The sequence below is a fragment of the Neopsephotus bourkii genome, unplaced genomic scaffold, assembly GCF_033783945.1.
Source record: "Neopsephotus bourkii isolate Nb327-2 ecotype Australia unplaced genomic scaffold, CSIRO-AGI_Nbou_v1 NB_1292, whole genome shotgun sequence".
In the NCBI taxonomy this organism is placed as follows: Eukaryota; Metazoa; Chordata; class Aves; order Psittaciformes; family Psittacidae; genus Neopsephotus; species Neopsephotus bourkii.
In genome coordinates, this window is record NW_026901776.1 from 1,660,910 (window position 1) to 1,686,455 (window position 25,546).

The 25,546-nt window shown below is 38.5% G+C and overlaps 1 protein-coding gene across 6 annotated transcripts in view; it reads left to right on the forward strand.

Moving 5' to 3' along the window:
* RYR2 (ryanodine receptor 2) overlaps positions 1-25,546 on the forward strand; it is a 381,518-nt gene that overhangs the window by 169,609 nt on the left and 186,363 nt on the right. For all 6 annotated transcript variants that reach the window (XM_061365725.1, XM_061365727.1, XM_061365728.1 and 3 more), the window contains 7 exons: positions 1,510-1,584; positions 5,144-5,300; positions 7,533-7,697; positions 9,154-9,275; positions 12,319-12,502; positions 13,256-13,391; positions 20,047-20,142. In XM_061365725.1, the coding sequence (XP_061221709.1) occupies positions 1,510-1,584; positions 5,144-5,300; positions 7,533-7,697; positions 9,154-9,275; positions 12,319-12,502; positions 13,256-13,391; positions 20,047-20,142 (935 nt within the window). The remainder of the gene's footprint in view (positions 1-1,509; positions 1,585-5,143; positions 5,301-7,532; positions 7,698-9,153; positions 9,276-12,318; positions 12,503-13,255; positions 13,392-20,046; positions 20,143-25,546) is intronic.

Here is a 25,546-nt window from a genome sequence, read left to right on the forward strand (position 1 = left end):
AGTGTGATTGGTTCAGTAATTGTAGTGAGAAATATTTATTTTGTGTTTTGACTCATTCCCCCCCCCATATAATTTGTCATTCTTTTGCAATGTCTCAGAGTGTTTATTTCCTTAATACTTTGTAGCCTATTCCACGATGAATTTTAACACATCTGTAGTTTAATATATGGTTAGAAGTACTGAGAAGTAGATTCTAATTCACTATTTCTTCTGTTTTTGAACAATCTATTTCAATGCCTGGTTTTCCTCTGTGCTAAGCCTTCAGTCCCTCTGTATTATAGCCACAGGAGGGATTTGAAAACTAAAGCCTAGTAAGTACTAAGTACCTGAGTCCTAAATTGTGGTCCTCAAAAATTGCTTCTAACAATGGCCTGTAATTTCAGTATTAATACTCCCTAAAGTTATGTCTCTGGCTATTTTGGCAGTGCCTTATCTTTGCTGAAGATCACATTATCTACTCAGTCCGTAAGCTCTTCCAGGATCCATAAAACTAGGCCATTTTTTGGCAGTGTTCCCTGACATGCTTGGTCTTGTAAGCATAGTGACAGAACTCCTTTGCATAAGTGACTTCTTTATTCATGTTCCGAAAGCCAAGGCCTAAGTTTATAATTCTGGTAGTGTCTTAGGGCAGGAATCAGTCCAGAGAACAGCTGTGTAAATCTAGGGTGATGGTGCTTAATGCCCACCACATTCCTCAGTGTTTATTTTGTAAAGAAGCCAGGCTATCAGGGCTTTTGGTGACCATAAACGTAAACCATTTTGTGGATCCAATATAGATCACTTCCCTGTCTGTAGAATAATGGAGGAAAGAAAAAATCTCTAAACCTCTTTTTAGGCTTAATTGACTTTTTTTAGAAGCACTTAGATTTCTAGCTGTATGCAGGAACCAGAGGGGTCAGTACATATTAAAATTTGGAAATAGGAAGCTGTTAATATCTGACATGTGAATACTGTATCAGTGTGGTTGTGAGACTTTAGGTGCTATTATAATAAAATACAGTGCCAAATAAGTGGATTTCCATAACTTGATGTAGTAAGTTGCATGATCATTTTAATAACATAAACTCTGAGAGAACACTGCCTTTCTTGTCAGATGTATGCTGTGATCACAAATATTTATAATATTTTTTGTTAGACTCTAGAAATACTGTAATTATCAGGTTTTTAATTAAAAAAAAAAAAGAAAAAAAATCCTGGATTCTCTATCATTAAAAGACTAAGAAAGATGTCTAAGCAAACACTGTATAAATCTTTTTGTTATGAACATTGAGCTAATGGATGATGGAGGTGAAGGATAATGGATGATGAAGGAAATAAGAATTTGAGTAATTAAGTCTACAGGCTTAATCGATAAGAGCTAGTTTTGAGTCTGATAACCTTTGAATCTGACACTTGCAATAATTGTTTTGGTGGTCTTAAAATGAGAGATGCAGTTAAATGAGCAAACACATATGATGAATTCTTCCAACAGAGCTGAGCATTTAGTCTTTGCCTTTGCTTGGTTTTCAGAACCGTACATTATGAAGGTGGTGCTGTGTCAATTCATGCTCGTTCTCTTTGGCGACTAGAGACTCTAAGAGTTGCGTAAGTAAAACCTCTTTCCAAAAAAGAAGTCTGTTGAGAGGGCGCGTTTTGTATAGTGAAAACATTTGTATAAGATCAGATTGGTAACTATAAAACCAGACTGACAATACTAAAATAATCTTCAAAAAATGTGCTGTATATCACTAATGGAAAATCAAACAGCTTCCTATAGAGAGTGCATGTTAATGAACATGTTGTGCCTGTTTTGTTTGTTTGTTCTGAAGTTGTTACAGCTGTCAGTGAATTCACAATTTATATTTTCAACACATGTATGTAACATAAACAGAACTGTTTCCCTTTAAATGATAATTCATGTGTGCCACCCCCTAATTTATTTAAGCCACTTGGAAGACTTTAAAGGCAAAAAAATTATGGGAAAAAATGCTACTTTGCATTGATGGAAGCGTTGCAATGTTAGTAATGAATTATGCAGTGCTTATTCAGGTAATTGCACTGTAAAATTACACATAAATTGTATTAAAATATGTGCTTGTGATAAAATTTCTAGTGGCTAATAAATGATTGCTTTTAGAGATTAAATCAGAATAGCTTAGGAAAAGGTTGCACTCTAATGATGCTGTTTTCTATGTATACATTTTATTTATTTGGATGATGTTAATTGTCATTGAGGAAGTGAGATTTTCCCTTTGGACTAAAATTGACCTTGAGAGTACTTAAGTGACAGCAATGAAACTGTGGAAGTATCTCTGTCTTTTTATTTTCCTCATTGCATGTACTTCCCTAATAAACAGTGGTACTGGAACAGTGTGGAATTTTGCGAAACTACAGGTTTTCGTTATGACTGTCATATATCTCAGTTTGACAGGCATCCGATACTTTTGAGGTATAAATATTTGAGCATATAGGACTGAGAAATTCTGAGAACTGTCAAAACAACTAAGCAAAGGTAGTGGTATTTTTTCTTTTTAAGGAATATGACTTTCTTACCATGAGGAAAAAACCCCACCAAATAAAATCTCAATAACACTCACTTTTACAAGTCCCTCACTTCCCTGTTTTACTGGATGATCCTCTAATAGCTATATACATTCATTGCTGAATTGTAAGCACATTACTACTCAAGCAAATGCTTAAATTTGTAGCATAGTATATGCATACCTGGAGTCCTCCATCACTTCTAGTCCTTCATTGAATCATAGAATAGTTATGGTTGGAAAGGACCTTAAGATCATTAATTTCTAACCCCCCCACCATGGGCAGGGACACCTCACACTAAGCCATATCACCCAAGGCTTCATCCAACCTGGTCTTGAACAGTGCCAGGGATGGAGCATTCACAGCCTCCCTAAAATAACTTCCTAGAATAACTACAGATATAACATAAATTCTGTTAATTTTACATTATTCCAATGGAATCATTGTTTCTGAACTCTCCTCAGTAGTGGAAAACGCTAGTAAAAATTGCCTGAGCAGTCCGGATGCAGTCATGTAGACTGCCTCTTGGGATTCCCTGCCATGAGATGCTAGATACTATTGCACCAAAAGGTGACAGGGATATTATTCTCACATTGCAGAAATGAATTTTTAGTAGTCAGAAATGGCTTCATAAGATACTTTCTACTCACAAGGGTAAGTGCCCATGAATTGTCCTTTTTTTCCTGTCTTGCAGGCATGAGCTAGAGTAACGCTTCAATTGCGCTACATTTATTATTTTCTTTTTCTTACGGTCCATAGCTATTGGGTTCAGGATAAAATTGCATCAGACTAGAGTAAAGGCAGCTCCCAAGCATGGCCCGTAATTTGAAAGGTGCAGAGCTGATGTATTTTGCTAGACACAACAGTACAATAGCTGAGATTCCTGACCTCACATTTTGCTTAATTGAGAAGCAGAAGTTATGCCAGAATACTTACACCTAGATGTGCTTTTGTGGACTATACTGATTTCAGTGGGTAGAAGCCAGAAAAAAAATAATGTGTTTCTAAGATAAAAACCTTCAGTATTTCCTTCCTTCCTAAATTAAATCCTCTCCCCTTGACCTAAATAGAAGAGACTAATTTATAAAAGAAAAATACTGGCGGGGAAACCCAGAAAACCTCTTCATTCATTTGGCCTTTTTAAAAGCAATAGCTGAAAAGGTTTAAAAGTTTAATTAGTGAAGTGTAATAAATACTGTAATAACAAAACAGAAGCCAGGTGCTGCTCTTGCATTTTAAAAACTTCTGCTCTTTAAAAATGCTTGCCAAATTGGTTTTGCATACTTTGCATGCACTGTGGCCAGGTCTTAATAAGACATGCTTTTAAACAAATGGATATTTGTATTGCATAGGTAGGTGCCTTAATCTGCTACATGTATGTGTCAGGGAAAACACAAATGACTTAAACCTGTGTAGGTTCTAATTTAAGGATTTTCAGACTAGTACATGAATATTTAAAAAGCTTGAATAAAGACTTTTTACATTTTTAAATGTTCCTGGAATTTAAATGCAAGTGAGAAGACGCAGTAATACAAAATTCTGATATGGGAGTAAGTTTATGATCAGGTTACATTCATAAGGATGTGTTGTGTATTTCATTGATATTATGTGAATATTTGTTGATAATTCGAAGCTATTTCAAGCCATGGTAAGCATAGAGAGTTATTAGCATTTGTGTATCACAACGTCAGAACCTTGGCAGTATGTTGTAACTCCATTATGATGGGTATTTTGCAAAGACAGAATAAATACATGATTTCTTCTCAAAAAGTAGTGCACACATACATCTACAGTGTAAAATTTTGAATAAATAAGATGGAAGAAAGTTAACGTGAGAGCCAAGAAAGTATCCCAGCTATGTCAGTTTTCCAATCTCAGGAATATTTAAGAAGCTTTCTGAATATTTGAGGAGCCTTTGTGAAATCATCCTCCTTAATAGCCCCTACACAAGTTTATTTTCAGGAGTTGGGAAGAATTGGGAATTGGGAAGAACAAACTTGCCAATTTGTAGCAAGAATTTAGAAACCTGCAACCTGTATTTCAACTTGAAGAGTTCTTGGGGAGCTTAGATACAAAGTCTTTGCCTTTCTTCTTTCATTTCCTCCTATAGAATATGAACAATCTGGGCCATTCTTGGCTTAATAGTTTTGAAAATTTATTTTAGGAGAATTTGTATTTAATTTATTGATTTATCTAACTTTTAAGTAGTATGCAAAAAATAAGCATGCTTAATGTGTGCTGAATTCTGAAAGGAGAGTGCTCTGGAAGAGTGAACAGACCTGGCTGCTGGTAGGTGAAATGTTGAAGAGGGAACTGGCAGATCTAAGCTCATTGTGTACAGCATGAGTCTCCTTTTCCATAGGCAGTCTGTATCTTCTTTCAAGAGGTACTCAGACTGAACCAAGAAAGCCTATGTGAAAGAAAAGGTTAAGATTATTTATTAGGAGAGTTTTATAGATGATAACCACAAAGTATCTATTTTGTTGATGATAATCTGACCTTTAGAATTATCCTTTTACCAACTAGTTAGCAATATCATGTACTTTAAAATATTTTTGCCAGTAGTTAACACCTATGTTTTGTTCTAAAAAAAACCCCAACTGTTTCCTATGAACTTTCTTAGGTGGAGTGGAAGCCACATTAGATGGGGACAGGCATTCAGACTAAGACATATAACAACAGGAAAATATTTAAGTCTCCTGGATGACAAGAGTCTTCTTCTTACAGACAAAGAGAAAGCGGATGTAAAATCTACGGCATTCTGTTTTCGGTCTTCAAAGGTATGGAATCAGTGCAGCATTAATATAACTAGTAGTAATTCCAGTCTCTTCACTGAGGAAGATTGCCATTTAAAATTATTTGCCTGTTTAGCTCACAACGAATGTGAGATCAGTTTGTGTTCTTGTATGCATGGAATAAAATCTTTTTTTAAAGAGCATATCCTTCTGGCCTATTGCTCAGTAAGCCTGTTTATTTCCAGTGCTTTTTCTCCTCATTACTGAGGTGGTTTACAGACTGTTTAAAAAAACAGTTGAGTTTTTTTGTTCTAGTCTAATGAATGAAGATTTTTGATCCTTGTTTAGAAAAAGTTGACGGTCTGAGAATGGGCCTAGACTGCAAATAAAACTAAAGCTGTTCTTTGCAAATGTGCTATAGCAAGAATTAGCAGATGGTTATGTAATGATGGGTCATGTGAAGAGTGTAGTGGGATGAAAAATTGCATCACGTAATGTCTGTACCAATATGCATTTATTAAATGGTGGCCTGGTGATTTCTGATGCTTTTCAGATCCTGATTTTCACTGACCAGCTATTTTACAGTAGATAGTGAGATTGACTTATATGACTTTCTCAACTACCTGCTGTTTATTGGCATGAATCCAGCACTCCATTCAAATCTTCCCTTTTATAGACAATAAAGTCCAATTTAAAGACAATATAGTCCAATTTAAATAGACAATAAAGTCCAATTTAAAGACAATATAGTCCACTCCCCAAAAAGGCTCAATGTCTGAAGTTCCCAAATGAATACTCTTAATGCCTGCTTTCGCTACACCACCACCCAGCTTTCAATTTCTCTCATATATTTAAACCAACTTTTACTGTATGCTTTCCTGGCTGCGATGTTTATTTTGCAAGGAAGGGCTAAATTCAGAGTGATGGAACTCAGTCTGGCCTCTAAACCTACATGATGAGTTGTCAGTGTACATAAATGGCTGAGGAAAGAGCTCTTGTTTGGTAAATTGTTAGCATTGCACTTTTTATCCTAAGTAAATTTAACATTAATTCTAATTGGAATTAAGATTTCAATGTCAACGCAGTTTCAATGTTTGTAATAGTAGCATTTAAATAAGGTACAAAATAATATTTTAAATTAATAATCCCTGATGTTACTGATGGTGCATTATGAGAATTTGTTAATTCATGTGTTCATATCTTAAGTAATTAGTTGTGCACAGGAAGACCTGAAAAAAAAGAAAATCTTAAAGTGTAAAAACACAGTATGTTAGCACAGGTTCACACTATCTTCTAGTTATGAAGATAACTAAAAGGACTGGAGCTTGAAATCAGGCTCTCATTTCTTAATGTGATGGCAAGACCCAACCCATTTTTTCCTTCAACATTATTTGTGTGCAATGTCCAATTATAACTAGCTTTTCAATTTCCAGCTATTACTACATTCAGGTTATTTGTGCTAGCTTTTGAAAGGATTGAATACAACATTTAGAGAAAAGGTATGAATAAAATAATGAATTAATAATGAAATAGAAGCACGCAGTAACTTGGTAATTGGCATCAGATGTGTTAGTAAATAAGTTATTGACATGTATCAAGGTACAAGATTTTAATAAGAATTTTGGTACTTAAGGAATCAGGCATTTACAAGATGGTGAAATCAACATCTCTATGCAGAAACTGTTGAATCAATGAATATATTATATCTGGAAGCCTAATATTATGAAAAGTAATAATAAAAATTAATAAAAATTTCACCTGAGAATTTTTTTTAAGTGCTTCACCCTAATTGTAGGGTGAAAATCTAGCTACATGACATTTCCCTTTACTTAAGAAATGCTTTTTAAAAAGCCCTCTAATAAATTAGAGAATCTTTTCTGTTAATTAAAAAAACATTCTTTGTTATCTTTTACAGTAAAGCTGTCTCCCCAGATTGTTAAGGCATATATACATGTATGGTGTATTCATTCTCCTTGTATTTCTTGGTTGTAGTAAGATAGAACATTTAGAATTTTTGGTCTCATTATTTGTAACATTACTTTAAGGAGCTGAAGGAAGTAGCTTGTCTTCTGCTGATAGGAGAAGCAGAGAAGCTCCATCTTTTCCCTGAATGTTTAACTAAAAGTTATACTTTCACCATTTAAGAATAATTTAGTTAAAGAAGGATCTCAATTATTCTGTTATGTCCTGTTCTGGACAATTGCTTAGTATTCAGTATTTTATACAAATATCAAAATGATAGTTATTGTTCTGGTATACATTTTGTTTCTTCTTCAGGAAAAGTTGGACATAGGGACAAGAAAAGAAGTTGATGGAATGGGAGCACCTGAAATAAAATACGGGGATTCAATATGCTTCATACAACATGTAGATACAGGCTTATGGCTCACATACCAGTCTGCTGATGCAAAGTCTGTAAGAATGGGTTTTGTGCAGCGGAAGGTAAGGTTATAAATAGGAATGAGTTTCGTTCAGTCACAGTCCGAGAGGGCAAGGGGGGAAATGAAGGGAACTAACAGAGACAGCTAATTGCTGGGTTTCTGTTGTTTTAAGCATGTCTTTGTTTCATTGTGAAAGGTGGTGGTGGGGGGGTTGGTTTTTTCTTAGTCACATATTGAAAAGTTATGTGATGTACTGAATTCTTTAATCCACAAACAGATAAATCTGGATATACTTGATGCCAGACTAAAGTATTAGTTATAGCCTGTAGAATATGCTAAAAATTCTTTCCTCAAACTGCTATAGTTTGGATTGAGGAAGCTTTTAGTTCAAAGTCTTTTCTTTCCTTGCGGCGAGTGTATGACCTTTTGGGCTGGAATGGTCAAGACTTGAGCCCTGAGGGATTATTAAAGGATAACCATAGCCAAGCAGAATGCTAGTCCAGCATAATAAAGTAGGAAAAAGATTCTTTTACAACTTAACATATCTTCCAGAAGCTGTATTTGTGCTAGTGTTTATTGTAAATGTATAACTTTCCAGGAATTGATTTCTCGCAAAGAAAACATGTTTTAGCCTTCTTTAAAAAGGACAAATTGTGATGCTTATCCACACTGTAGTATTTCCTAGGACTGTTTTCTATGCCAGAATTTCAAATCTAGAGCATGCCTTATAATTGTATGTAAATATATTCATATATAAAATCTGTCATATATGTATATATGTACACACATGTACTCTATAAAAATATTTACTATAAAAATATGTATCTAGAAAACTTTATATACATGTAAAATGTAAGTTATAATAATATAATTGTAATACTTATATCTAAAATGATTCAAAATAAGATAAGTTGCTGAATAATTTAGTAATGTAAATAGTTTCTGCTCTGTATGTATGACAAATAAAAGTATTTATCTAAAATAGTTTGAAATATTTATATAGATTGGATTCAGTACCTTTACAACCATGATGACTAAACATAAAAAGCTGGAAGTTATTGGTAGTGACTCAAGGCACAGTCAGAAGAGAAGGCTATCAACATCCTTGCAAATCAGGACAAGTGAAGAATACCTGTTTTGACCTTCTGCATTTTAGGGATCGACTACAGTGCAAGGAAACTATTTTTGAAGTTGAGAAAAAAACAATAAACAAGACCTCATGGACTTTTTCCTTTTTCTTTCTTTTTTTTCCTAATGAAGTATATTGTTTATAGAAGCTGTGGCTTTGAGATTATTATCGCACTGAACCTGCTGGCTAAGTACAAGTGTGTCATTGGACATGAGGAAGTGAAACATGGGATTATCTGTATTTAATGAAATTCTTTATAATTTTTTTTTTGTGACTTCATAATTCCCTAGCCTGTCTTGCTAGTTTTTTTTTTTTTTGTGGTTTTATACCTCTTATTTGTGGATAATGTTTCATTTTGCAGTGGCTGCTTCTTATTTTTGTATTGCAGGCAATAATGCACCATGAAGGTCACATGGATGATGGTTTAACATTGTCCAGATCTCAGAATGAAGAGTCCCGTACAGCACGTGTCATACGTAGTACAGTCTTCCTTTTCAACAGGTTTATAAGGTGGGCTCGTAAATTGATCTTTTCATCCTTTTTTTTTTTTTTTATCTCTTATTTTATTCAAAGTGGATGTTAATACAACAGTGAACAATATAGCCCTCAGAACAAACATGAATTTTTCTCAAACCAGATTTGTGCAAGTTCTTTATGTATTATTAACAGAGATGTCCTTGGGAGGTATTGGTCAGTGACTTTTCTCTAACTTCTAATACTGCTTTATTAGTCAACCTTGATTTGAATGCATAAACATACTCAAAATTCAAATAACCCATAGAAGAGATTTTTTTTTTCATGCTAAAATTTGCCATAAATCATGCAGTGCATCATTTAACTCTTGTAAGTATGGTTTTTAAAACAGCTCTTCTGTGAAAAACCTGAAAGGAGATAACTGTATAAAGACACAAATATACTGAAGAAGTTCACAGTCTCAAGTAAAATTTCTTAAAAGTAACAAATTACACCTTTCTACCCACCCATTACACTTTCTTCATTTGTTTCCTTATGATGATATTTGCTTTTTTAATATTATGTATAAAATGCCTTTTTTATAGTATTTTAGCCATTAAAATTCTGCCAGATTTATGAAGCTTGCATCTATCTTCCTACTCCAAATGTCCTCCTAAATAATACTGCTGAAATGCTAATTCTCAAATGTTTGTGATTTTAGTAATTGATGAAAAGCTCCATGAAAAAGATGATATGCAATAAGACTATATGGAATGATAAGAATTTCATAGAAACTCATTTGTCGTAAGAGAAGGCAATGTTGGAGATGGTGACCTGAGGCAATCATGTCCTAAATCTGTGCACAGCCAAAGACATAGCCAATTGACAAAAAATAATTTTTTTTTGGAAAAAAACAAACAAATGCAACAAACAACAAAACAAAACAAACTCCAACATTTACTTCAGTTACTTAAATAAAAACAGATTAAAATTTCAGTCAGGAGAATTGCCTACTCTGTCATTTAAAAGAAATGCAAGCCCTGGGTCACTTTGTAAATAATACATTTTCTTAGAAGCTTCTAAAAATGCCATAGAAAATAAGGACAGAGAAAGGCAATTTAATGGTTAGGTTTCACAAATCAATGTACTGCTAAATTACAGTGGAGATTTTTATGGAGTGTGCAGGGAGTCCAAGGTAGTGTTTAACAATTTAGTTTTGGCAGGATGTTACACCAGGAAGAAAGAGCTGAATTGGAGAGGATCAAAATTATTCTAACTGGTGTGTGCCCCAGTTCTTTCCTACAAAGTCAATAGAAAAATTGCACTTAACACTAAAAATTGGGTTTTAAAGATAACTTTTGTAGCTATGTATTGAAAAATTGTGTTACTTATTACAAGAGGTTGTTATTCAACAGCAAATGTTCCTAGTGAATTAATGTTTCCTAAATTTAGAAGTTTTCCAGCTCTACTTCACTGTTTGAGATGAACATACCGTGACATGCCAGTTAAAAAAAAGAACAAAAAACCCCAAACCACCAAACCCCTAAACCTAACTAACAATAAAAACATCATCAAAACAAATTAAAAAAATCCCAGCAGCAAATCTCGAGCAACAGTTACGAAACCCACACCAAGAAAAGCCCTAAACCCAGCTAAACAGCACTCCTCTTTCCCCCTTCAAATACGTATCAGTGTCAAAAAAGCAAAGTGTAAAATGAGATCTTCTGCTGCATATTATGGCCAAGAGGGGAATCCTGGGAGTGAGCAGAGTGCTGTGCAGCTCAGAAGGTGAGGATGGTTGTGAGTGAGGTTGTGGGGGGAACTTTGGTGACCATGTGGGCATGGCAGGCTCCTCTGCCAGCTGGAGCTTGGTAGTCTTTAGATAAGCATAAATGGAGCCACTAATGAAACCAAAAAAGGCCTCTTTGCTACCTGGGTTTTACTCAAAAATTGCTAGTAAACACCTTTATACAATAGCAGAACTGAGAATGAGTCAAAAGATAAATTGTGAGTGTCAAATAAGCTGCCTCCTCATGCTCCCCCTGACTGTGTACCAGCAGGGTGGGCCATTCCCTTCAGGACTGCTCCTCTCCCAGCACTTCCAGGACCTGGCTGGCTTCTGCAGAGTTTCAGGATCCGCTGGATCTTTCCCTCCTCCCTGAGGATGGGTGTGATGTTGACAGGCCCTCAGCACCCCTGGTTTCTCTGCCCCTCATGGTCCCTCCTGCTCCTTCCAATGCGGTCCTGGCAGCCCTCCTGCAGCACCCTGCTCAGCTCTTGTCCACCAGCGCCTTTCTGAGAGGAGCCAGAGAGGTGCAAGGGAAAGCCCTCGCCTTCTGCGTGGTGCCTGATAGTGAGGCCTCAGTCTTGGCTGTAGCAGCCCCATTTTAAGAAAGTTGAGGTTTAAATGGAAGAGAAGGGCGTATTGCAGCAGAAGGGTAAGCACAGTGCTGAGGAACAGTTGGATTATGGGGTTTGGGGATTCGGCTAAGCAAGGGGCAGCTGCAACATGGATGAGAACAGTCTGCCTCCCTAATTCTAGGAGATAGTAGTCACACACTACAGCAAGACTAAGGTTGAACTGGAAGCTTTTTTTGAAACAAAAGCCCTTTTTTCGAGACAAAAAAGCTAATGAAGTGCTGGGATGAATTGTGTGGAATCTTCCAGCACTGAAGATGGTTTGAGAAACAGGCTAGAGACATGCCTGAGAGCCCCTGTGGACTAACTGGGCCCTCTTTCACCGTAGGGCTGGTTCTTTGCTTTGTGTCCGTTCCAGCCTCATGATGCTTTGAATAGGTTTAGAGTAGTTCCTCTTCATCTTTTGGTATGCCTCTGGTACTGGTAAATGTGTAGGTAGAATATTAAAATGTGTGTTTTAGATTTCAGAAAAAAATTAAGAGAAAAAACATTTTTGATAGCTCCCAGTTTATGTTTGGGAAGAGAGAGGTGGATCATTAAGTGGAGAATGGGGTAGATTTAAATCGGAGCTGTCAGGAGTTGAGCTTTGGCTCAACAAACTTTGCTTTTAAACCAATAAAGAAGTTTACATTATAAAATAAACAAATTTCCAGCACTCGGGAGACTTTTCATCTTCTTGTAGGGGCCTTGACTCTCTCAGCAAGAAAGTGAAGTCTTCCACTGTCGATTTGCCTATTGAGTCAGTCAGTCTGAGCCTGCAAGACTTGATTGGCTACTTTCATCCCCCTGATGAACATTTGGAGCATGAAAACAAACAAAACAGGCTCCGAGCACTGAAGAATCGCCAGAACCTCTTCCAGGAAGAGGTACTTATCTCTCTGTTTTACTTCTGATTTTCCACCATGTTTGCAAGTATTTGTTGCAGTGTCTGTAGCATTGATGTGTAATCTGGAGTGTGTTTTCTATTTTTTTTGTGTGTGTGTTTTGTTTTCTTTTAAGAGTCAAAACTATTTGTTACATTTATAATCTCTTTAGATCTGTTGGTTTTCCTGTACGTTTGAATAAATGCATTTAAGGCCTTCCTTTTCCTTTTTTAAATAAATAGATGAAAATTTATATGACCTTGTGCCCTGATTTCTAATTATAATAGTTACATACTTATGTGTTAATTAGTTTCTTCTGTTGGAGTGTAATCTCTTGATGCAAAAGGATGTTTTGGTTTAATAAGCATGGTTCAAATATTTTGTTTAATGTAAGCTGTTATGGTAGTGATAGTTGCCTATAATTAGATGCCTGAATGCCTTGCAGAATGGAAACTTGCCCACAGTTATGCCTGGAATATGTTTGTTGTTGTTTTGTTGGTTTTTGTTGTTTTTTTTTTTTTAATGTTTCATTTTTACTATCTTAAATGGTATATTTTTATTATCATAGGGAAGCAAAACTTTTCCATAGGAATTGCTTGCTCGACTCCAGTTGTCTGCCCCCATGTATATATTCTTGTGTTATGCATATCCTGCCTTTCATGTTTTGTTTTCTTAGATTTTTGAAAATCTTTTGTATTTACACCTAAACAATACCTTTTTTTTTTTCTCTGACTATCTGAGCCTTTTCATTTTTAGGGTATGATCAACCTTGTTCTTGAATGTATTGATCGCTTGAATGTATACAGCAGTGCAGCTCATTTTGCAGACGTAGCTGGGAAGGAAGCTGGAGAAGCATGGAAATCAATTCTGAATTCTTTATATGAATTACTAGGTAAGACATATGGGCTACTTGGGTTGTTTTAGCTCGATACAAACCTCAGATGAAATATATATGTGTTTTAGCACAGGAGAATTTCTGCTGTGAAGAAATTTAGGATACAAATTAAGCAAGATTTTTTGCATTTCCATGTCCTTGCATGTGCTTAAGAATAAAACACACTGAAAACACTCTTAAATTGTGATTTTTTTTCCTAGTAATATTTATTATGATAAATAACATGTTTCTGACTTCAATTAAATGATTGATTGCTTTTTCATTTCATCATATTGCTGGTGTATCATGTACACTGCCCAAAACTGTGAACAAAATATATGTGAATATATAATTCCTGTGTGAAGAAGCCACAACATTGTGGACAGTTTTGTAGAAGGCTGTGACTTTCCACACATCGGGGTGAAGAGCTGCACCATAAATCTACAGCTTCTATACCCAAAGACCCCTCTTAGTCAGTAATGACCATTGACTCCAGCATTATCCTAGGTTACACTGTGCTGTGGAAAGGTACACGCTCTTAGATGCAGTATATCATGAAGAACTTTGTCTCTAAATTGGAGAGATTGTCTCTAAATTGGAGAGACTTCAATTTGATAGGTGGACCACTCGACGCATAAAGAACTGGCTGGATGGCTGAATGCAAAGAGTTGTGGCTGGAGACCTGTAACGAGTGGTGTCCCTCAGGGATCGGTGTTGGGACCGGTCTTGTTCAACATCTTTGTGGCTGACATGGATAGTGGGATTGAGTGCACCCTCAGCAGGTTTGCTGATGACACCAAGCTGTATGGTTCAGTTGTTACGCTGGAGGGAAGGAATGCCATCCAGAGGGACCTTGACATGTTTGTGAGGTGAGCTGATGCCAACCTCATGAAGTTTAACCATGGCAAGTGCAAGGTCCTACACCTGGGTCGAAGCAATCCCAGGCACAGCTACAGGCTGGGCAGAGAAGAGATTCAGAGCAGCTCTGCAGAGAAGGACTCCGGGTGCTGGTCCATGAGAAAATGAACATGAGCCGGCAGTGTGCGTACTCAGCCCAGAAAGCCAACCATATTCTGGGATGCATCAAAAGGAGCGTGACCAGCAGGTTGAAGAAGGTGATCCTGCCCCTTTATTCTGCTCTTGTGAGACCTCACCTGCAGTATTGTGTGCAGTTCTGGTGTCCTCAACATAAAAAGGGCATGGAACTGTTGGAACAAGTCCAGAGGAGGGCCACGAGGATGACCAGGGGACTGGAGCACCTCCCATATGAAGATAGGCTGAGAAAGTTGTGTCTTCAGCCTGGAGAAGAGAAGGCTGCGTGGAGACCTCATAGCAGTCTTCCAGTATCTGAAGGGGGCCTATAAGGATGTTGGGGAGGGACTCCTCATTAGGGACTGTGGTGATAGGACAAGGGGTAATGGGTTAAAACTTAAACAGGGGAAGTTTAAATTGGATGTTAGGAAGAAGTTCTTTACTGTGAGGGTGGTGAGGCACTGGAATGGGTTGCCCAGGGAAGCTGTGTTTGCTCCATCCCTGGCAGTGTTCAAGGCCAGGTTGGACGAAGCCTTGGGAGGCATGATTTAATGTGAAGTGTCCCTGCCCATAGCAGGGGGGTTGGAACTTGATGATCTTAAGGTCCTTTCCAACCCTAACTATTCTATGATTCTGTGAACTTGTCTACATGCAGTCACTGAAAATTGCATAATAACTTCTATAGGTATCTTAGTTTTGGTTGGTGTCCTGATCAAATTTCTGTTTATGTAGTAGCATTTAGTCGCCTCATTTTCTTTCTTACCAATTTGAATTGCATGTCTAAGAGATCATTTTGTCACTTGCTTGCTCCTCTGTCATCAGGTTTCCTCTGTCACATAGGTATGCCCAAATAATAACTTTAAAATTGACTTTTTAAGTGACTGGGGACAATAATGTGTCTCTGCCTTTAAGCAGTCCTTTGTGCAGGCTGCTTACGTGTGCCTATGCTGCTTTCTTTCTTTAGCACACCAGCTCTAACGTGAGGCCCTGCTTGCCTTTAAACTTGCATGTGTTTTGGCAAAAGCTTGAGTTTGGATGAAGCCCTGATGCAAGATTGTTTTCTTACTCTGCAGTATGTATTACTTATACTAAATCTCACTCCTGAAAAACTTGGTATTGAAAAGATATACAAGTAATGTTATATGTGTCAATTCCACTAAAAACTCCACAACTGAATACTGAGTTTGTAAAATGAAGTGAGTCAAGGGGTTAGGAAGTGCCCAGATTAATGTAGTGTGTGTATTATTATTCCTCTCTTCTGTGGGTGTGCATTGTGAAACATGATCACATAGGAGTTTTTCTATAGGACCCATTCCTTATTTAGTGCTCACTTACTACTGGTATTTAAAATAATTAGTTTTCTCTTTTCCACTCAGTCTGTGCTGTTGAGCCTTATTTGTTGTGACCTTTTTAATTCATGGTGGGGAAACAAAGCTGTTATATTGGAGTTATTTTGTGCCATTTCTAATTAGTAATCTGAATAATTAGAACTATTAGTAAGTGTTTTGTTGGAAACTTCTGTAATATGCCAAATAGTACGTATTATTTCCCATTCCCTCGGAGGAACACGTACAGGGAAAACTTCAGGTAAAAAGACTCTACCAATGCTGGTTCCCAAATTAAGAGCTGTGAGATCTGACCTTTTTTTTCCTTTGTTGGTTGCTTTTTTTTTTTTTTTTTCCAGAATATTCGGTGGTATTCCATATCTTTAAGGCATACTGAAAACTTGCCTTCCTCCAAATTCATAGGCACAGAAAATGAAATTTTAATGGCATGCCTCACTTTGCATAAACTGTCCTTACTACCCAACATCAAAGTGAGGGAACTGAGCAGGAGCTCTGTATATAGTACTGTTACAATGTTCTTCAACAGTAATAGTAGGTTTGTCATCTTGTGCTCCTGAAAAAGAAAATAATCCTGGGGGGTGGCGGGAGAGGGAAGGAATAGCCAGTGTATGGTTAGCCCTTCATAAACCAACGGGGTGCTTCTGTCTGGCCCACTAAGTTTTCTGTCAGAGGAAATAGGAGTTGACACAGTATATATCAGAGACAACCGGAACCCCTTTCCCGTGATCTCTCAGAGCTATGAAAAAGCTAGCTGAAGAGTGGCTGCTGTCACCTAATGACAGGCTGTTAGGGTAGAAGGGGCTTTCTGTGGCTATGATGCTGGTTGAGGAGTTATTGAGATCTACCACCTCAATGTAGTTGAAGATTGTAGCATGACGCATAAGTGCAGGTTGCAAAGGTGACCATAGTGGCATTTCCTATCATTAGACTGGTAGATTTTATGAACATTGTAAGGCAATTTTAACATTTTTGATTTTTATTTCCATTAGTTTCTACTGTTGTAAGCTAAATACATCCTGTATACACATCTCTCCAGTTCTGTAACTTGTAGCATAGTGATGAGTGAGTCAGCATGTGGATCCAAGGCTTCAGATACAATAGACTGCTTTGATTTCAGCTAAGAGTATCTGGAAAAGTGATACACTATTGTTCTTTGTGTTGTAGTTCTGTATGAAGAAATGTTTCAGAGGTAAGTAGGAGGTTTTGCCAGTGGGTTGAAGATGTTTAATGAGAGAAATTTTATGACTTGGCAACATGAATAATATTACAGGTTCTTGAGGGGAATGTCCAGATCCTTTTTTTTTTTTATTTTTTTTATTTTTATTTTCCATCCCTCTACCTCTCTTCCCCTCCTTTCCTCCCCCCTGATGTCAGCGTGGTATGGACCTTCCTCTTGTTTGCATGTTACAGCTCCATTCTTTACTTCTCTGCCAATGTCTGTCTTCCTTCAGAACTCTGTGGTCTGTTAAAGAAAATGAAGAAAATCCTTCTTGCTGTTTCCACAATATTTCAACAAAACAACCCTTTATAGTTTTGACTATCTTCATCCTGGCAAGCAACCAGATTGTTCAGTCTGGGTTTCCTGAAGGTAGCTCAACCATTGGCAGGCAGAAAAGGTTGTAGATTTTATCTCTGATAGTTAAAATTTGTAAAAGATGCATGAAACAAAACTAAGCTTTCACACTGAAAATGATACTGTCTTAGTGTGAGCTTTTTGTCACAGTAGTAGTACTGTTGTGTTTTGCCTCCCTCTGCTTCTCTGTATACTCACTCTAATGCTGTATGAATGCTTGAAAATGTGACATTCTGTAATGTTTTTGGAGGATGTCTGCTTGTCCAGTCCTGCGATAGTTCATTAGAGAAGGAACATTGGTAAGAGTTTTGCATCTTAATCTTTCAGATCATATATGCCCATTAAATATTTTTTTTATTTTTATTTTTTTAAGGTGATTGTCTCATGTATACTAGTGGTAGTTATTTGATTTGTTAAGTATCAGTTAAAGAAGTTGACACAGGTATTACAAATATTAAAAAGTATCCAGACTAGGTTCAGAGAGTTAATGTCTCAATGTAACAAGAGATAAAACAAATGAAGCTCTTAGAAAAACTGCACTACATATATGAATAATCCAACCATAGGCTTTTATACTCCATCATCTACATTCTAAAAGGTTATCAGTTCACTTTATTTAGCTCAGGATGGGGGAAGTAGTGGCTTGCTTGCTGAATCATTTCTTCAAGTCTGAAATTTCCAGTTGGCAAGTCTAGATAGAAAATTCCTTCTGAAAGTCTACTTGTCCTGCACCAACTACTGTTTCTGTGGATTTCTAGTGAGTAGAACAGTTCACAAGCTTTTGTTGTCTTCCCAGTCTCTATGCCCCTCCTGCCCTCTTATGTTACTTCCCAAACTGTATTATCTTCTGGCAGCTAATGCTTAAGAAGTCTGGCTTTGATCTGGCTATAATGAATTTGAATGTTGCTCTGTTCTGAATGATGCTGGAGCTGTACAGTAGTTACTTGGATGACAAATGGATATTGCTTGCTGAGTCTTGTTTCAGCAAACAGTACTTTGGTTTTGAGTCTACATAAATAAGTAAACTGGTGCCGAAATTCGTGGCTTTTGGCATGTCACTGACATTATGATGTCACTGTGACACGAGTTGAGACTGGATAGTATCACGCAGTTCAGAGCAGTGAGCGATAAAAAAAGGAACTGTTGGATATTGTATTTTGTTTTCACTATTCAGTGGCTGGTGTGCCTCATTTAATGTAGAGCTTTAACCACTTAATACTAACCTTTCATGAGCTTCTGAACTGCATTTATGAAACCATCTGTGCCTTATTATTGCAAATGAAGTTACATTTACTGGTGTCATGTTAAGCAGTGAAATGTTACTGCCTTCATTTTATGTTCGTACCTGAAGCACAGTGAAATTATGTGGCTTGCCTATAATGAACAAAAAGTCACTTGCAGAAGCAGGTGTTTCTTAGTTCTAGTCTGTGTCCTTTAACTAGATGCTCCTCCTCTTACAGTTCCCAAGTACTTTCAAATAACTATTGTCATGATTAATTAACTGTGTAAAATTTCAGGGTATTGGTATTTTTGATCATATAAGACAGCAAGAAAAAGGGGTTTTTTTGTTTGTTTTGCTTTTAGGGGTTGGGTTTTTTGATTTTTTTTGTGTGTGGGTTTTGATGTTTGTGGGGTTTTTTTGTTTTGTTTTTTGCTATGAAGCAATTGGATTGTGTTCTCTTTCCTTATGGTACAGAACTGTCAATGCACAGTGCAGTGACTTGCTTGTAATTAACTCCAAGATTGCTTTTCCTCTTTGCAGATACAGTTTCATGTCATCTTTATGTCACAATCTGTGAGTTTAGCCTTTTACAAATGAAGCAGCTTAAAACCACAGCTGCAATATAATATAGTGAATTTCTGCAGCAACAATACATAGATTTTAGGGGGCTATTGCTTTTAGCAGGACCAAGTCTGTGCTGCTGAAAATAGCCATTGAAATTTCAGGTTGAAATACTTTGTTGGGAGAATTAAAAAACAATCTTGATAAAAGCAATTTTTGCTGTTTCACCCAAAACCCAGAAAAGTTAGTGCTTCTTTTTTTTTAGTAGAACAGATACTTCTCTGAGAGCTCGTGTGCATGCACCTACGTACAAATGTACATATTCCAGGACAGGGCAGGCTTCTGGGTGCCTAGTGTCCAGTGAGATATCTAGTGAGCCATACCCACACATCAGTGCGTTCATTCAGTCTACTTCAATTTTCAGCTCAAAGCATGAGGATGAAATAGTTTCAAACCAGAGAAACAGTTCCTGGACATCTATCTTCTTTTAGTTCCTATAATTCTTGAACAAAGGTATTGTAGCAATAGAAAATAATTTGCATTCATCATCTATATTTATTGGCTTCCATTCTGCTCTTCCAAAGTTTCCTGTCATTACGAGACAATTTCTGTTTTACAGAAACGTTATTTCTACAGTAGCAACTGACTTTTATGGTGACAGTACTGGCTACTTCATGTAGAGCATTTTGCAGGGATTACTGAGATGATTCTAAAGCTAAAATAATTCAAATTCCTTAAAGGTCAATTGGATGCCAAGGGTATTTCTTATGCTTCAATCTAGCTATCACTTGTGTTATTTAATTTTAAAACAAGAGCATCAATAATTGAAGATTTAGAATCGGTCTTACCAGATCTTTCCTGGCGAGACAAGACAGGGATTCTTTTAATTTAAATGGACATATAATTGTGGTGATTTATTTTTCTCTCTTTTTCCAATAGCGGCTCTGATTCGAGGGAATCGTAAAAACTGTGCTCAATTTTCTGGATCTCTTGATTGGTTGATCAGCAGATTAGAAAGACTGGAAGCCTCTTCTGGTATGCTTTTTAAAATTTTTCTTATTTGACCAGTTTTTAATTCTTTAAAATTAGTGAAGCAGTTGGTTTATGATCTTCTGTGAATACTTGTTCAGTTTTAGTATTTTCCTTAATAAAGTAAGATTTATATTTGTAATGCTTTTACATAATTATTTCAATTGTATTTCTACCTTATGTTCTGACAGGTTTTCCTTTTCCTTGACCAATTGATTGTAATGTTACCTTTTAATTCAGTCAATCACACTGTTTGGTTAACAGCTGTTGCACGGTTTCAGTTGTATTAAGTTGCTTTCTTTCTAATTCTAGTTCCTTCCCTTCTCTTTGGATGTCTGCAAGTTTTTCAGGACTTGAGTCAAACTGAATTATAATAGTAACCATATTGAACTGATATAATTTGTCTGTTCTTGAAGGGCTGTAGTGGTAATGTAGGGAAGTTAATGTATTCTTCTTGGGTATGTGTGATAGATAGGTCTTCAGAAAAGACTTGTATGTTTTAATGTAATAATGTTACGTAGACTTTCCCTTTTTAATCACCTCTCTTATTCCTGACGTCTGTTGGAAGTTAACAACAAGGAGCACGTCTGAAATATATTTTTGATTTGAGAATCTGGGAGTTGTCTCAGTTTAGACAGACACAAATTCTTTAACCTATTTATTTTCTTTGACATTACCTAATGTCTTTTATTTATATTTTTATCTGCATTTTATTTATATTTTTATTGTGAGGTGTCCCTGCCCATGGCAGGGGGATTGGAGCTAGATGATCTTAAGGTCCTTTCCAACCCTAAACATTCTATGATTCCTCCTGAACCACTATGTTAACACCTTAGTGTCTATGAGACGCAGTATTTCTGAAAGTAAATGTGAAGTTTTGCTGAGCTGTACTGTATGTGTCTGTGAAATGGCAGTCTGGATTCTGATTCCTTGGAAGCAATCTGTTTTCAGTAAGCCTGTTTTACCAACCAAATACATGATAATTTTTAAATTCCAATTAATTAAAAAATAGATAAAAAATACTGCAACTAAACTCAATCAGAAAACCTCTTTGGACTGCATTGGAAAATACACATTTTGTAGAGAATAAGTAGTGTGACCACTGCAGATTAGGTGAATATAAGTAGTATCATTGTCCTGGGTTTAGCAGTAGCAGTCATGTTTCTCTTTCTTGGTAGCTGGTGCAGTGCTGTGTTTTGACTTTTGGGCTGGGAACAGAGCTGAAAAACAGTGATGTTTTGGTTTGGCCAAGGACTTTGTGGGCCTCATGCTCTGCCAGGGAGGAGGGGAGCCAGGAGGAAGCAGAGACAGGACACCTGACCCAAACTGACCAAAGAGGTATTCCATACCACAGCACGTCATGCCCAGGATGTAACTGGGAGTTAGCCGGAAGGACTAGGTGGACTGCAGGGTTGGAGGAGGTATCGGTCGGTGCTTGGCTGGGCTGGGGGGGGCAAGTTATCGGTCGCCTGGTGATGGGGTGTTGTATTCTCTTCCCTTGTTATTTCCTTTATCATTACTATTATTGGTGGTAGCAGTAGTGATTTGTGTTATACCTTAGTTACTAAACTGTTCTTATCTCAACCCGTGGGAGTTGCATTTCTTTTTGATTCTCCTCTCCGTTCCCCCAGGAGTAGGGGGAGGGCAAGAAGGGGGGGGAGTGGGTAACAAGCTGTCTGGCTGTGGGTTAAACCACGACAGTTCTTTTTGGCGCCCAACGTGGGGCACGAGGGGTTGAGATAACGACAGATGTGACCGTCACAATGCTGATTTATTGGCTCTCAGAGTTGTTCCCCTTGATCTCACAGCTTCAGAATGTTGTAACTTACTTAGAGCCGGTATTTGCTGTGTTAGTGTTTATCAAGTGTGGGGCTTGGGCTAAGGTTCCTGTCTCACTGTACTTTATGGCAATGACTTGTAATACGGGCGGGCTCCAGCAGCAGGGCGGGACGGACGTGGCCGTGGACTGGTACCTGGCCCTCCGGCTGCTCCTCACCGTCCTGGCCCTCGCCCTCGCCTCCGTCTGCGTGAGGCTCTGGGGAGCCGAGGGGGGGCGGCCCCGGGAGCCGGCGGCTGCTGAAGGGGCCCGGGAGAGCGGCCCCGGGGACCGAGCGGGAGCGGGGCCGGAGGCCGGCAGGGAGCGGCTGCCGGTGGAGGAGGTCGGGGCGGTCGAGGAGCGGAAGGAGGCGGCTGCCGAGCAGCGGGAGAAGGCGGCGGAGGAGCCGAGCCCCGCGGCCGAGCCCAGCCCCGCGACGGCCGAGAGCATTCCCCGGAAGCCGCCCGCCGAGCCCCAGGAGGACGCAGGAGACCCCGCAGCATTTCCCAGCAAGGCAGAGGAGGAAGAGCTGGACTCAGGAAAAGAGAAGCTGGTGGTGGGAGAGCCGGCAAGCACAGCAGCTACACCAGCCCCAGTGACAAGTACAGCAGCATCGTTTGAGAGTTCTGAAGGTTTTGAATGGCCTTTGGGTACCCTTGGGACCTGCCTGCTGATTGTGATGGGGATCAGCATGTTGGCACACACACAGAGTGTGTTTTACCCACCACCATTTTGTCTGATCTCAAAAGTTAAGCAGAGTCAGGTTTGGGTCTTGTCTGGGGTTAGACAACAATATGGGAGGACCAAGAGGTTTTCCCCAAGGCTGGACAGCCATGAGTGGCAGGGCATGTGGGACAGTATGGGCAAGTATCTAGTCCACTGGGCCCCTCCAGTGCTTTGGAAACATTGGAGATGGAAGGACAGTGAATTATTTTGAGCCTGGTGGGCCCATGACCCTTAAGGCCAACAGAGCAGAGATGCAACATCGAGATGGACTCATGATCGAGGGGTGGACCTAACAATGGACACTATTGCCCAGGTTATTCATGTGTGTGAACACTGCACACAGCCTCTCCTGCTCTGAAAGACTGTTACAAGAGATGGAGCCTGGCATCATGGACCAGATGGACTCAGCAGCTTTATAGGGACTGGGCCATGCACTACGATGAGAGTGCACTTAGATAAGAGTGAGGGTATATTGAAAATGTGGGATCTGAGCATGACGTGAATGGTATGGAATAAGGGGTGGATAATGTCCTGGGTTTAGCAGTAGCAGTCATGTTTCTCTTTCTTGGTAGCTGGTGCAGTGCTGTGTTTTGACTTTTGGGCTGGGAACAGAGCTGAAAAACAGTGATGTTTTGGTTTGGCCAAGGACTTTGTGGGCCTCATGCTCTGCCAGGGAGGAGGGGAGCCAGGAGGAAGCAGAGACAGGACACCTGACCCAAACTGACCAAAGAGGTATTCCATACCACAGCACGTCATGCCCAGGATGTAACTGGGAGGGACCCGGAAGGGGCTAGGGTGGACTGCAGGGTTGAAGGAGGTATCGGTCGGTGCTTGGTCAGGCTGGGGGGCGAGTTACCGGTTGGCTGGTGCTGAGGTGTTGTATTCTGTTCCCTTGTTATTTCCTTTATCATTACTATTATTGGTGGTAGCAGCAGTGATTTGTGTTATACCTTAGTTACTAAACTGTTCTTATCTCAACCCGTGGGAGTTGCATTCTTTCTGATTCTCCTCTCCATCCCTCCAACAGTAGGGGGAGGGCAAGAAAGGGGGGGGGGGGGGAGTGAGTGAAAGCTGTCTGGCATGGGTTAAACCACGACAATCATAAGAATTTATCTTGGTGGTATATGATTCCTGTTAGCATTGATAGCTTGCTACTCTGTAACTCTCAACTGTCTCCAATATTTACCATGCCACTGTAGTTTGATTCTGTAAACAGATAGCATTAAGGAACCTCTGGTGAGTGTATCTCAGTTACTGAAATGATACTAGGACTACATTTCCACAATAAATAATGTTGATTTAATAGGTGATATTTCATAGGCGCCCCATTCCACTGATATAAATACAGTTTTTCTTCTTTTACCACATGAATACTTAATTACTGTTCTTTTCAGGATGAAAATATGCCAAAATCATGTCGTATGGGCATCTGAAAATTAGATAGTAAACAAACTTGGACCCAGCAGCTAACAAAGTAGATAAAATAGATAAATATTAGATCTGTACTCTTAAGATTGATTTCTTTTTTTTCTTACTCTCTTCAAGCATGCTTTGCACGATGGTCTTTACATAAAGATGAGAAACCAAAATAATACTGTTGAGAAGAAATGTCATTGCATCCTAATTCCTCTCGGCAATCTTTCACAGCAATTGCTGTATTTTAAATTTTTGTCTGTTTTTTTCATCTCTCGGCAGTTCATGTGTTCTTTGCTTTGTCATTATTATTAATACATATAATTTTATCTCCCTCCCTTCTTCTGTACTCTGCTGTTATCCATCTGGAGCTGTTTCAGAGTTAGAGACTAATTTTCCATTTGCGGTTGTGACTGTTCTGCATTCTGTATAATATTAGTTACTGTCCTGTTGGAAGATGGCTTCTTCAGAGTCTTTCAAGCCTTATTTTCTGTAATTATGCTACATTTGAGTTCAAAAGGCAGGAAGGCTTGTATTCAGACTAATGGGCAGGATAGTTAAAACAGTGAGAATGATGTAACACACCTTTTTGTTTACATATTCTTTATTCTCATCATCTTGTTATTTTATTGTTGTATGTTGTTTCATGAGCTGGAAGGAACACAATGATCTTTCTTTCAATAATAATTTTTAATTGATTACAGAGTTGTCCTCAAGAGTAAAAATTTCCTTTCTCATCTTGTTCTTCCCACTCCTGAATCATAATTCTGCCACAGATACATGTGGCTTTTCATTCATTGGTATATCACAGTATCACAGTATGCTAGAGATTGGAAGGGACCTCAAAAGATCATCTAGTCCAATCCCCCTGCCGGAGCAGGAACACCTAGATAAGGTTACACAGGAACGTGTCCAGGCAGGTTTTGAATGTCTCCAGAGAAGGAGACTCCACAACCTCCCTGGGCAGCCTGTTCCAGTGTTCTGTCACCCTCACTGAGAAGAAGTTTCTTCTCAAGTTTAAGTGGAACCTCTTGTGTTCCAGTTTGTACCCATTACCCCTTGTCCTATCATCGTTTGCCACTGAGAAGAGCCTGGCTCCATCCTCGTGACACTCCCCCTTTATATATTTATATACACTAATAAGGTCACCCCTCAGTCTCCTCCAAACTATAGAGACCCAGCTCCCTCAGTCTTTCCTCATAAGGGAGATGCTCCACTCCCTTAATCATCTTAGTTGCCCTGCGCTGGACTCTCTCCAGCAGGTCCCTGTCCTTCTTAAACTGAGGGGCCCAGAACTGGACACAATATTCCAGATGAGGTCTCACCAGGGCAGAGTAGAGGGGAAGGAGGACCTCTCTCGACCTACTAACCACCCCCCTTCTAATACACCCCAGGATGCCATTGGCCTTCTTGGCCACAAGGGCACAGTGTTGGCTCATGGTCACCCTGTCGTCC